The sequence below is a fragment of the Pongo pygmaeus genome, chromosome 6 (genome assembly GCF_028885625.2).
Source record: "Pongo pygmaeus isolate AG05252 chromosome 6, NHGRI_mPonPyg2-v2.0_pri, whole genome shotgun sequence".
NCBI lineage: Eukaryota > Metazoa > Chordata > Mammalia > Primates > Hominidae > Pongo > Pongo pygmaeus.
Genome location: NC_072379.2, coordinates 90,614,527 through 90,628,912, shown reverse-complemented (window position 1 = coordinate 90,628,912; position 14,386 = coordinate 90,614,527). Strand labels below are relative to the sequence as shown.

Below are 14,386 nucleotides of genomic sequence, written 5' to 3'. Positions count from 1 at the left end.
GCTATCTATGACAAACCCACAGCCAATATCATACTGAATGGGCAAAAACTGGAAGCATTCCCTTTGAAAACTGGCACAAGACAGGATGCCCTCTCTCACCACTCCTATTCAACATAGTGTTGGAAGTTCTGGCCAGGGCAATCAGGCAGGAGAAAGAAATAAAGGGTATTCAATTAGGAAAAGAGGAAGTCAAATTGTCCCTGTTTGCAGATGACATGATTGTATATCTAGAAAACCCCATTGTCTCAGCCCAAAATCTCCTTAAGCTGATAAGCAACTTCAGCAAAGTCTCAGGATACAAAATCAATGTGCAAAAATCACAAGCATTCTTATACATCAATAACAGACAAACAGAGAGCCAAATCATGAGTGAACTCCCATTCACAATTGCTTCAAAGAGAATAAAATACCTAGGAATCCAGCTTACAAGGGATGTGAAGGACCTCTTCAAGGAGAACTACAAACCACTGCTCAATGAAGTAAAAGAGGATACAAACAAATGGAAGAACATTCCATGCTCATGGATAGGAAGAATCAATATCATGGAAATGGCCATACTGCCCAAGGTAATTTATAGATTCAATGCCATCCCTATCAAGCGACCAATGACTCTCTTCACAGAATTGGAAAAAACTACTTTAAATTTCATATGGAACCAAAAAAGAGCTCACATTGCCAAGTCAATCCTAAGCCAAAAGAACAAAGCTGGAGACATCATGCTACCTGACTTCAAACTATACTACAAGGCTATAGTAACCAAAACAGCATGGTACTGGTACCAAAACAGAGATATAGACCAATGGAACAGAACAGAGCCCTCAGAAATAATACCACACATCTACAACTATCTGATCTTTGACAAACCTGAGAAAAACAAGAAATGGGGAAAGGATTCCCTATTTAACAAATGGTGCTGGGAAAACTGGCTAGCCATATGTAGAAAGCTGAAACTGGATCCCGTTCTTATACCTTACACAAACATTAATTCAAGATGGATTAAAGACTTAAATGTTAGACCTAAAACCATAAAAACCCTAGAAGAAAACCTAGGCAATACCATCCAGGACATAGGCATGGGCAAGGACTTCAGGTCTAAAACACCAAAAGCAATGGCAACAAAAGCCAAAATTGACAAAAATGGGATCTAATTAAACTAAAGAACTTCTGCACAGCAAAATAAACTATCATTAGAGAGAACAGGCAACCTACAGAATGGAAGAAAATTTTTGCAATCTACTCATCTGACAAAGGGCTCATATCCAGAATCTACAAAGAACTCAAACAAATTTAGAAGAAAAAAACAAACAACCCCATCAAAAAGTGGGTGAAGGATATGAACAGACACTTCTGAAAAGAAGATATTTATGCAGCCAAAAGACACATGAAAAAATGCTCATCATCACTGGCCATCAGAGAAATGCAAATCAAAACCACAATGAGATACCATCTCACACCAGTTAGAATGGCAATCATTAAAAAGTCAGGAAACAACAGATGCTGGAGAGGATGTGGAGAAATAGGAACACTTTTACACTGTTGGTGGGACTGTAAACTAGTTCAACCATTGTGGAAGTCAGTGTGGTGATTCCTCAAGGATCTAGAACTAGAAATATCATTTGACCCAGCCATCCCATTACTGGGTATATACCCAAAGGAATATAAATCATGCTGCTATAAAGACACATGCACACGTATGTTTATTGCAGCACTATTCACAATAGCAAAGACTTGGAACCAACCCAAATGTCCAATAAGGATAGACTGGATTAAGAAAATGTGGCACATATACACCATGGAATACTATGCAGCCATAAAAAATGATGAGTTCATGTCCTTTGTAGGGACATGGATGAAATTGGAAACCATCATTCTCAGCAAACTATCACAAGGACAAAAAACCAAACACCTCACATTCTCATTCATAGGTGGGAATTGAACAATGAGAACACATGGACACAGGAAGGGGAACATCACACACTGGGGTCTGTTGTGGGGTGGGGGGAGGGGGGAGGGATAGTATTAGGAGATATACCTAATGTAAATATCAAGTTAATGGGTGCAGCACACCAACATGGCACATGTATACATATGTAACAAACCTGCACGTTGTGCACATGTACCCTAGAACTTAAAGTATAATTTAAAAAATTTAAAACAGAAAGAAAAAAAAACACACTTCTAAAAAAAATAAATAAATAAAACCAGCTTTCATTTGATAAACTATTCTCCAAAGTACTAATTTTTTTTTTAAATTGCCCTTACTGAGCCTTTTTAAACAAATAAAAAAAGAGGAGAGAAGACAATGAATAGGGGCTTTGTGGTTACATGAGAAGTATGCTGCAGTGTTTAAGAGTGTGGATGTTTTGGTGTCTTTTTATCCATTTAATTACTAAGTTGGATTTCAGCTGACATGACACTTAATTCTAACTTCTTTGCTATCAAATAATGGCTGTCACAGTTTGAAACACATCATATTTACCAAAAATGGGCAAATGCTTTCTTGAGCTGCCTCTGTAAGATATATTTCAAATGAAAACCAGGTTAGGAGACTTCTTCCAAAAATATTATCTTGTCTTGTACCAACAGAAAAGCACCAAAAACTGTTTTAAGCATAATCGGAATCCCTAATAGTTACCCCCTATTTAGCCAATTTTTTGGAAGCCAAATGTGAATGTAGATTCCTTAAATTAAAATTTATGTACTTAACAATTACTTTCTTGAAATGCAAGCTTATTTTAAGCTAAATTTGGGGTGGGGGTTTGTGAAGCAAATGCAGAAATGCATTTTCCTGAAATTGTTGAGTTTGCATTGTGCTACTAACACAGTTCCCATTTTCACTTTCCTTGCACGCCAGTTAGCTCTGCCCTGTGTCATCGCCAGCCTGTCTCTACTTTTTAAAAAATCATCCATCTTGAGAATGTGGGTCATTGACTATAATAAGCCAAACTTAGACAGCACAGGTGCAGCAAGGACAATTTATTGCTGCCTGAAGACAGTTTTTTGTTGTTGTTGTTTTTGAGACAGGGTCTCGCTCTGCCACCCAGGCTGGAGTGCAGTGGTGTGATCATAGCTCACTGCAGCCCAAGATCCTCTTGCCTCAGCCTCCCAAGTAGCTGGGACTACAGGCTCATGCCATGACATATGGCTATTTTTTAAAGATTTTTATTTTTATTATTTTGTAGAGATGAGATCTCACTATGTTGTCCAGGCTGGTCTCAAACTCTTGTGCTCAAGCAACCCTCCCACCTCAGCCTCCCAAAGTGCTGGGATTACAAGTGTGAGTCAACTCGCCTAGCTAGACAATCTTAAAGTACTTGCTTTAAAGGTAATTGATTCAATACCTCAAATTTGAATAAAAGATAGGATTATTCACATTTAACATTTCACAGCTTACCAATGTTAATACTCCAATCATTTTCACTTTCTTCGTTTTTTTCCTGTTTTCTTTGCTGTAAAAAATAGAATTGCTTCAATTTAAAACTGTTACAAAATGTTTTACAATCAATTGAACATAAATATGTTTAGCTACAATATTCAACTATTATAATATTTTCAAATATAAGAGTGATGTTCACAAAATGTCAAAATTACTCAGTTCAACAAACATAGCAAGCACAAAAGTAACTGTCGAAGGTACTACAAGGATATATGGATACATAAGAAATGGTCGCCTGCCTTACAGAGCTCACATACACAGGAAAGATAAGTATGTTAACAGTGTCTGCTAAGTCAATTAAGGTATTTGTTTTCTAAAATTAAAAAGCAAAATCATGATTTAAAATTAGGAATGTCCATTCTTCTGAAGGATTGTGGAGAGTGGTGTCAGGGAATCTTGTTGGTGATACATTCAAAGTACATCTAGAATTTAACCACTTATCACCACTTTCATTGCTGTCCCCAGTAGGACAGCCTCGTGCCTAGTCTCTCCACTTCCACCTATGCTGCTTCAGTCTATCTTCAACTAGCAGTCAGAGTAATCATTTCAAAACGCAAGCCACACACTACTTCTTTGCTCAAAAACCTACAATGGCTTTCCTTTTTCTTACAATAAAAGCCAAAATCCTTGCATTAACCTCTGAGGTCCTACACGATCTGTTTGCTTATTTCCTCTCTCACCACATCTCTACTCCCAAACCTGTTTACTCTGTGCCAACCAGCCTGGACCCTCTGCTGTTCCATGAACTCACCAAACATGTACCCGACTCAGGGTCTTTGTGTTGCCAGTTACCTTTTCCAGGAATGCTCTCCCCTTAGATTTCCACACAGCTGTCTCCTCCCATTTCTTTCAAGTCTTTGCTCAAATATTACCTTTAAAATAAGATCTACCCTAACTACCCTACTTAAAATTGCAAAGTACTCCCCTTTTGTACTCCTGATCCCCTTAACCTGGATTAATGTTTTTTTCCATGGCATTAATTACCTTCTAACATTGGCTGTGGTTTACTTATTTAGTATGTGCATTATTTATTTCTGTCCTCCATACAATAATATAAACTCCATGAGAGAGTGTGTGTGTGTGTGTGTGTGTGTGTGTGTGTATGATGATTTTCATATATATGATGATTTTTACATATATATGATGCATTTATCCAGGTAAATGATAAAGTTTTACACATAAGATGATTCCAAATTATGTAAAGTATTGACTAAAATCACTGGACCAACATCTGCCACTAAATATGTTCAAAAGAATGTGCCATGGGCAATAGCAACATAATTAGAACAAGAATACAACTAACTTGATTGAAGCAGGCTTAACTTCCTTTAAATATATTATCTTTGGTCTGCTTTTATAAAAATTAATTTCACTACATTTGATTTCATAATCTTGTGATCTTAACTTATTGTTAACTTTCTGTATTTCTCTTTTGAGCTGCTTTCTTCTTTCCAGCAGAAGCTGTGGGCTTCCCCTCTGAGGACTTTCCTGGGTTCTGAAGTGTTACTACACCTTTTGTAGGAATAGCTCCTTTGTACACGCATCAAATGTTAAGCCAGTGCAATACATAAATAGACTTCTTCATGAAAATGCCATCTATTAATAGACTCACAGTCAATCCCTGCCTAAACAGCCAGCTGATGAAAACCATATTTTTCTATTGCGGGTATAAGTACTTCCACTGGAAGTAACACCATCTATCACTTTTTCAATTCTATATGGCAAAACTAAATTTTCTATGAAAAAATACAATGGTACTTAGAAGAAATACAGCAAGGTTACTGCACAAACACGTTAACAGGCTAAAATAATGCTTCAGTTTAAGCATCAGATAGGCATGTTTTCAGTTAGCTAATCAAGCCCCTAGCAGCTTGAGGACAAACTACAGAAACTGATAAATTTGTCCCTCTGGGTGATCACTTGACACAGGTCAATTTTTTCTGGGTAGCCTGGCATGAACTCAGAGACCGTAATAGCCTCATAAACTATTTCAGGCTAAAGGCGAAAATGATTCACTGTTCCCACAGTGAAAGAGGAAACAAAGACACATGCCATTGAGTGGGAGCTTCTGCCCCGCTCATAAAGCCTGTGAAGTGAGTTTAACAAGGGCCAGGGGAACCGAGAAAGACGCGAAGGCAAAGGAAGCACTGTTTCCCTCTAGCACTTGAACAAAACTGATTCGGATGTACAGAAGTTCCCCCTCCCCACCTATCCTCCCAGAAAGAAGAAATACAAACAAGCCTGGCGATGAGAGGAGGGGGAGGGGTAAGACAGGAGGAAGAGACATAACAGGGGATGGGCAGGAGGTGAGGGAGTTTTTGCTTCACTGCCCTTGTTCAAAAAGCACAGCCATCAATAGCAGATGTCTGACACCCTTTAAGTCTGAACAATCAGATGATGTATATGAAAGTCATTTGTAAAAGTTTCAAGAGTTACGCAATACAAGGAATGTTATACAATGCAGATATTCATTGAATCCCCCCTGCACAAAGGGAAGGGAGCACTTTTCAAGACAGCCTTTTCTTCCTGAATCTGTTCCAAAAGGAGCCTCAGTGACATTCTTTGAGGTCACATAACACGTTTGCTCCAAGGTCAGAACCGGATGCAAGACCCTTCAAAGAAGCCTCCAAAACAAAGGTCTTCAAAGGCATCAACCGATTTTTACAACTTCTTTCCAAGGGTGATCTTGGTCCTGCTGATTGGCGTGTAACGGAAAAGCCAGTGGCTGCTGGGGATGTACCTGCTGATGCCCAGTTCAAAGTCGCCCTCCGCGCTCCTGGGGCGCCGGGCTGTTCCGTTCTTTGCCGCCTCAAGATCCATCTCAGCCTGAGGAGAAACCACAGCCTCAGAACCAAGCGTACCCTCTCCGGCGCGGGGCCCGGGGGCACTGGGTGGAGGTCCCGCCACTCCCGCCCCGCGCCCCACGTCCCGGGTCTCCCTTCGAGACCAGGCGCGCCGGGGCCTCTCTCACCTCGGACCTCGCGCGTGTCTGGCAGGGCCTCTGGGCGCGCGGGCGCTGCAGCAAAAGGCCCCGGACTTTACTCGCCGCGGCCTCGCCCCCGCCCCCGCCCCCCACGCGCGTCCGGCCCCGGAAACGCCTCCCGGTGCAGCCAGGGCGAGAGCCGCGGCCCGCAGGAGCAGCTCCCGCCGCCCGCCCAGCTCTCTCCCCAGGCCAGGCGCGGGCCAAGGGCCCAGCCTGCCGCTCTCGCCGCCGGGTCGCCGGGCTCGGGCCGCCGCCCACCCTGGCGACCCGCCAGCACCAGCCCGGCCGCAGGATAAGACCGAGATCAGCCTGGAGCCTCGGATGCCGAGAAAGCCTCGCCTGATGGGCCACCCAAGCCCCTGCGGATGACTGTCACACCCCCTGGGCGCTCAGTTTTGTTTTTAAACCCATAGGGGAGACAGTTTCCGGACGCCCAACAATCATAGGGCGGCCCAGGACCGAGAGAGAGCAATAGACTTGCCTCTTGCTTCCGCATCCCCAGTTCTGGTCCAGGTGGCACTGAACCCAATTATCTCCAGGGACGGCGAGAGTCAGCCAGGGCCGGCCGGAACCATCACATTATGCTCCTTGGGGAGGAGGAACGCTGTTGGTGCCCTCTTAGCACTTAGAGACACAGAGCTTTAGGGCTAGAGGGGTCTTCAGAGATCACCTAATTAAAACCCCGTATGTTTAACATATGAAGAAACAGATGCCCAGAGAGGTGAAGTCCTGCCTGATGCTGCATCGGTGGAACCAGAGTCTAGGGGAAGCCTCCTGAGTCCCAGTCCAGTGCCCTGGCTCACTGCTGTCATCTAAGACTTCCGTCTGTATTGAATTGTCTCTACTCCTACCACCTATTTGAGTATGACTTTCTTCTCCTTTCTGATTAATTCCTCCACACTCTTCCCAAAAGGAAGTGTCTAAAACGGGGAGCCATAAGTTTCATGGCTTTGAAACCAGAGACTTTCAAACTCAGAGCTTCACATCCTATTAACTATGTGACTTTGGACACCGTGCTCATTTCTCTAGGCCTGTTTCCTTATATGTAAAATGAGGATAAAAACATCTCCTTTATCAGGTTATTGCGAGGAATAAATGAGTTGAGGATAAGTGAATTAAGTACTAGGTAAAAGCACCTGGTACTATGCCTAAAACATGGTAGGTGATCAACAAATACAACTTTCCTTCCTTCTGATCAGGTAGCAGGATGACCAGTGGGTCCTTGCTCCTGCTATGTCCTGTTAACACAATTGTTAGCCCAAGGCTTGTCTGAGTTCTCAGAGAAACTTAAAGCAGAGCATGGTATAAGCAGAGATGCTGGGTGGACCCTGGTGTGAATCTCACCTTTCCCATGTACTAGCTGTCTGGCCAGGTTATGTAATTCTTGACTCAGTCATTGAATCTATAAAATAAGGGTGTTAATAGGATTAGGGATACTGTGTGTAAAGTGTCCTGTACATAGGAGGCACCTAATAAATGGTGACTATTATTATAGTAAAAGTTCAGGCAAGGCCAAGGAAGAAAGACCGGAACAGGAGCCAGCCGCTCCAGCACTCACCCCTGACTTGTGCTGTGCCTCTGCATCCTGCTCTGCCTGCCACCTGGAGCTAAGGTGGAACTTGACTTGAAACTGCATGCTGGGTAGAAATGAATTTAGTTGAGTATTTTTCCTCAAAATGTTTTCTCTCCATATCAGTCTACCATGACCATGAGGATTCTTTTCTTAAATCAACCCAAATTCCTTCCCTTCATGAGTCTAACAGGAGGTCAGATCATTATTTCAAGATACTCTGAGACTGAAGCAGTTGGAATTGTGTAGTTTGAAAGAAGGCTTGTGGTGACTGGAGGACATTATTAAACTCATTAGCACATAAGGAGATGACAGTTTCTTCAGTCTCTAATAAAAGAGAATTTGAGAAAGTAAATGCAGATACTTGAAGGAGTAGGAAGGTTCAGAACAAAAACTAAAGCAAATAAAAACATGTATGAGGCAATGAGGTGTATTTGCCTGTCTGTCTGTCTGAGCCTATTCACAAAGTTGTCCCTGCAAGAAGCCATGCCTATATGCCTGTGTTTACTTCTTTACCTGTATTAGAGCCAATTCCAGGAGCTCCTTTTATATTTATTTGATAACAATGCAGTATCACTGATAATTTCATCATTTATTCATCAACTAGAAGTTGAAGACTTGCAATATTTAAAGCACTATGATAAACTGGATTTCTCCATTACACTCAGGCTGTAAGAAAACTTTCCCTTTACAGTAGAATATTGAGATACTTATGCATTGATGTAAGACTGGAATTAATGCCCTACCACGCTATCTTACTTTTTCTATTTGCCCCATTAGTTCCATCTCCCTTTTTTATCCTCACTTTTGCCTTATTTTAGATCTGTTTAATATTATCATTTAGATTTCCTTTGTATAAGATGTATTCTTTCATTTTGTATTTAATAATTATCTCCTTTCTAGGGATTATGGCATGTATCTTTGACTAATCGTTGTACTTTTTCCTCTTCCAGGACAATGCAAGGATTTTAGAACTCTTAAGTCTCGTTTTTATTCACCCCTAACTTTTACATTGCCATTGTCATGTACTTTAATTTTCTCTGTATATTCATGACTCTTCTGGGAATATTATTTCTTTATGAGTTGATACTTATTTAGATTTATCAAGACATTTATCATTTTCTTGCTTTTTGTTTCTTCCTACATCTCAAAGCTACCCTCTTGGATTATTTTCCTTTCACCTAATGAGCACTCTTTCGTCCACTGTCTCTTTCTTGTTTTCTTTAGTTTGTGACAAATTTTCTCAGCTTTTTTTTCCTGAAAATTTATTTCACTTTTATCTTGAAAAATTATCAGTTATTTATGGGTTTGCCTTACTAAATAAATATCAAAACTCATTATCAAACTATGGTAATTAGGGACATGTGTTTTGGAATGAGATAGACAAAGTAAAACAAAATCAAGATCTTGTAATTGATGGAACTAGAATTTGAATCCAGGGAGTATTCTTAACCACTATGACTAGCAGGGAAGTGGAGATGGAGAACATATGTCAGATGTATCAGAGAGTTAAACACAGTCATTCTTTAATGCATTCTTCAGTCCACTGATCTTCCCAGCTTTTTACTGTTCCTCACCTCCTTCATGTCTTCTCTCTTAACTCATCCTGAAAACACCCATAACCCTCTAGCCCTCTCTCTTTATCAGACTTGCTTAGTAAAACCACAATCCTGGATAATTCATGTTACTGAGCTACTGTGAACCTACACCATGCAGCAGAACATGTCTGAAGAAAAATACAAAGTCATCTGACTCGCCTCACCATGAACTTAAATGGCCCTATACTATATACATAACGTACTTATTACGTTTATTATTTATTGCCCACTCTGTGGGATGCAAGGCTTATGAGGGCAAAGATTTTTTAAAATTCACTATGTATCCCAACGTTTACTGCCCAATAGTCATAAGGTGTTTTCTTAGTTCATTCACTCACCTGCTTTTCTAATAATTATTTCATATCTTCTGTTTTCTCAAATTCTGTTCTTTTTCATCTTCACATTCTGCTAAATTACTGTGCTTATTTCACTGATGAAATTGAAGTGTTTAGAATGGAACTCCATAACCTCCCATGATATTTTTCCACTTACCAGCATCTGTACCAACATTCTGCCTTTGCTGTTTCTGTAAATGAACTATTCATGCCCCTCTTTGCAGCCAGTCTTTGTTTGCACGTTCATCCTGTAGACCCCATCCCCTCTCACTTTCACAAGGAGCCATTCTTCCCTTTCTGTCCTATATCATCAATTTCCCCATCCCTGCTGGATCCCTCCTGTGAGCATTTCTTCCATCTTGAAAAACAAAAAACCTCTCTTGACCACACTTCCCCTGCCAGCTACCATCACATTTCCCTCTTTTCCTTTGCAGCTAAACTACTTGACAAAGTTTATTACTTTCTTCAGTTCCTGTTCTGTTCTCTCTGAAACCCATTCTAAACAGAAGTTTGATCTTTTCACACTACCGAAACTACTTTTATAAAAGTCACTGATAACCTCTGCTTTGCTAAGTCCAAAGATCAATTCTCTGTTCTTATCTTACCTGACAAATTCAAGAATTTGACAGATTTATCACTCTGTCTTTCTGAATATACCTTTTTCACATAGATTCCAGGACACCATATGTTTCTTGGATTTTCCTATGCTTTCCTGATCACTCTTCCTCAGTCTCCTTTGATGCCTTCTCGCTCTCTTTTTTTTTTCAACTTCTTACCTAACACTGGAGTGGTCCAAGGCTCATTCCTTGGACTTCTCTGTCTATTCTCACCACCTCTTTCATGTCAGTCAGTCACACAGCTTTAAACACCATCTGTATCTAATAATTTCTAACTTTTTGTTTCTAGCCTAAAATTCCCTCTTGCATTCCCACAAGTGCATCTTTGACATTCCTATCTGGATGTTTAATAGACATCTCAAACTTAACATGCCCAACCTACTCCTGATCCTTTCCCCAGGCTGGGCCCTCCAGTGAACTTCTGCATCCAGTTGGCAGCTCCAGACTTACAGTTGTCAAAAAAACATTGGAATCATCCTGCATTCCTCTCTTTCTTCGACACACCATAATCAGTCTGTCAGGAAATCCTGTTGCCTTTACTTTCAAAATATATCCAGAATCTGACCTTTGCCCTGCACCTCCAGCTCTACCGCCATCATGCAAGGCACTATCATCTCTCACCTGATTTTCTATAATAGCTTGTTAACTGTCTCTCTGCCTCTGTCCTTTCCTCCTCTTCTGCCCTTGTCCATTGTCAAAAGCACGGCCTGGATGACTCTTTTGAAATGTGAGTCACATCACGTCACTCTTCTCTTCACATTTCTGTGGTGGCCCCCAGTTCACCCAGTCATGGCCTACAACGCTGTGCTCTCTCCATGACCTCTCTGATCTCATTTTTATTTCTTTTGTCTTTGCCTAACTCCACTCCAGCCACACTGGCCTCGTGGATATTACTCAAACAAGAGAGGCAGCACTCCACCTCAGGGTGTTTGTACTAGTTGTTCCCCCTGTCCAAAATTATCCTCCCCAAAATACTCACATGGAGACAACTCTCACCTCCTAAAAATCTCTTCTCAATTAGGAGTTGGATCTTGTACCCTCAGAACTCTCAGTTCCTCTTATCCTACTTTGATTTTCTTCTCCACAGCATTTATCACCTTCTAGTATACTATATAATTAAAGAATTTATTATGCTTATTGTCTCTTGTCATCTTAGTAGCACATAAGAGCCGTGAAAGTAAAAATATTAATATGTTTTCATTTCATTCACTGGAATATCCAATAATTGCTGCCCACACTTACTATGTGCAAGGACCTGGGCTAAGGTTTTAGGATAAAAAGTCTTAGGCATATAAAGAAGGATTTAAACCAGGCTAATCCAAAAATTACTCAGATTATACAGTATTTTATGAATTTACAGAGCCTATCACACATGTATATCATCTCATTTGATTCTCAAAACAAGGAGCATGTTCAAGGTAAACAAATGAGGAACTATTATTCTCAGTTTAGAGGTGGGGATATAAAAGTGAATTTTACACAGCTAGTAAACAATGGAATTAGGCTTCCAACTCTGGCCATGTGACTGCAGCTTCTCATTCTGTATCCCCATGGAAGACTATTGTTAGGCAGAAGTCTTACCTGTTGTATTTCTAGTCCCCACAGCACCAGTGGGCTCAATAAATGTGTATTGAATAGATCAATATTTTTGAACTATAGTATAAAAGGGTTTGTAAAAAAAGAATTTCCTATAAGTAAGAGTCAACAGAGAATAACAAATTCCATCTACCAAAGTATTTTCAAATTATATTCAAATATAAACTAATTAGCAACAGTTTTTCCTAAAGAGCGTGCTGTGATGGACTCTATTCTCTGTCCTGTTGACTTATATCTTGACAAATATGCTCTGTGGTCTTTTCCCCCACTATATTGTATTCGTGGCTATCTAACAATTCTCCAAATTTTCATGTCTGAAGTTAGTGAAAATTTGACTATTGTGTTTGCACTTGGCCACACTTAACTACTCTTGAATCATTTCCAAACTTTCTGTCACTAATGTTTTTTACTTCTGCTCAAACTACCTTCTCAGAGTTTATAGATCTTAATTTTTCCTGCCTTTACTTCCTTCAACCCGTTACATCTTATACTTCTCCCAAAGTTTTTTTTTCTTTTTTAAAGAAACCTTCTCATTGCTTGACTCAGAAATTTTGTGCTTTGCCTTTGACCTTTCTCCTAAAAATATTATTTCCTTTTGGTTTCATTCTTCTTTTGTTCATTATAAAATTCATCTAATTCGGCCCAGCACACCCAAAGGCACTCATGAAGATGTTGAAGACAAGGGTAATACTGATTCAGCTCTTTCTCTCTCTGTTTTCCACTAAACTCTTCCTTATACCTTCATAAACTAGGGTGGACTTGCAAAGGTACCATGACAAGAAGCAGTTAGAAGAATTTGCTATTAATCACTATGTTATATCATTTCTGCCAACGTGGATTAATGGGCACATTGAGAGTTCCAAGGTCACATTGAGAGTTCCAAGGTCACATTGCCTAATGAAATTCTTGTGTTCTGTGAGAGTAATGAGAACCACTGGGTGGACAGCGAGGGCTGCAAGGTGCCAAGGCCAATGATGAAATGGATAAGCAAGAGTAGGGTCACTAGGCTTCAGGTTATTGACATTTACTAACTCTTAAAGTTATTCTAAAGCTAACGCTTTTCAAAATAAAAGAATGACTAAAGGAAGTTCTCTAAATAGAAAGTTATAAACAGGAGAAACTTAGAATATCTAGAAGAAAGAACATGGTCAAGAAAAACATTGGTAAATACAAGAAACTTTCCTCTTCTTATTGAGTTTTCTAAATTATTCTTTATGGGCGAAGCAAAAGTTATATCACTGTCTGATGTGGTTCTAAATATAAGTAAGGGAAATACATAAGATAATTATAAGTGAATGAGAGAGAGTAAAGGGATATAAGGGAGATAAGATTTCTACACTTCACTTAAACAGGTAAAATGATGAAAACAGTAAAGTATGATAAGTTATTTATATATAATGCAATACTCAGAGGACCACTAAAAAATCTACACAAATAGATATAGTCAAGACTACCACAGGTAGAGAAGAAGGGCAGAGCAAGATGGCTGAATAGAAGGATCTACTGATTGTCCACCTCTGCAAGAACACTAAATTTAAATAACTATCTATACACAAAAAGCACCTTTCTAAAAGCCAAAAATCAGGTGAGCACTCTTAGTACCTAGTTTTAACTTCATATCACTGAAAGAGGCATTGAAGAGGGTAGGAAAGACAGTCTTGAATTGCCGATGCCACCCTTCATCCTCCCAGCAGTGGCCACATTGTGTGGAGAGAAATCCTGTGTGTTTCGGAGAGGGAGAGCGCAGAGATTGTGAGACTTTGCATTGAACTCAGTGCTTCCCTGTCACAGCAGAAAGCAAAGCTGGGCTGAACTCAGTTGACACCTGCCCACAGAGGGATCACTTAGATCAGTCCTAGCCAGAAGGGAATCACCCATCCCAGCTTTTGGAACTTGAGTTCCATCAAGCCTCATCACTGTGGGCTAAAATGCCTTGGGGCTCTAAATAAACTTGAAAGTCAGTGTAGGCCACAAGGACTGCAACTCCTAGGTGATTTCTAGTGCTAAGCTGGGCTCAGAGCCAGTGGACTTGGAGAGGCACATGACCTATAGAGACACCAGCTGGGGCAGCTAAGGAAATGGCTTGCACCATCCTTCCCCCAACCCCAGGCAGCATAGCTCATGGCTCCAAAAGAGATTCCTTCCTTCTGCTTGAGGAGAGGGGAGGGAAGAGTAAAGAGGACTTTATTTTGCATCTTGGTTACCAGCTTAGCCACAGTAGGATAGGGGACTGGTCAGAGTCATGAGACTC

At 40.5% G+C, this 14,386-nt stretch overlaps 1 protein-coding gene across 1 annotated transcript in view; it reads right to left on the bottom strand.

The window, feature by feature from the left end:
* Window positions 1-6,491, bottom strand: part of ABCB4 (ATP binding cassette subfamily B member 4) — a 77,822-nt gene extending 71,331 nt beyond the window's left edge. Inside the window, exons 1-3 of the mRNA XM_054496959.1 lie at window positions 6,408-6,491; window positions 6,177-6,262; window positions 3,395-3,449 (exon numbers count right to left, since the gene is read on the bottom strand). Of these exons, the coding sequence (XP_054352934.1) occupies window positions 3,395-3,449; window positions 6,177-6,256 (135 nt within the window). The 5' untranslated portion in view covers window positions 6,257-6,262; window positions 6,408-6,491. The remainder of the gene's footprint in view (window positions 1-3,394; window positions 3,450-6,176; window positions 6,263-6,407) is intronic.
* Between the last annotated feature and the right edge of the window lie 7,895 nt (window positions 6,492-14,386).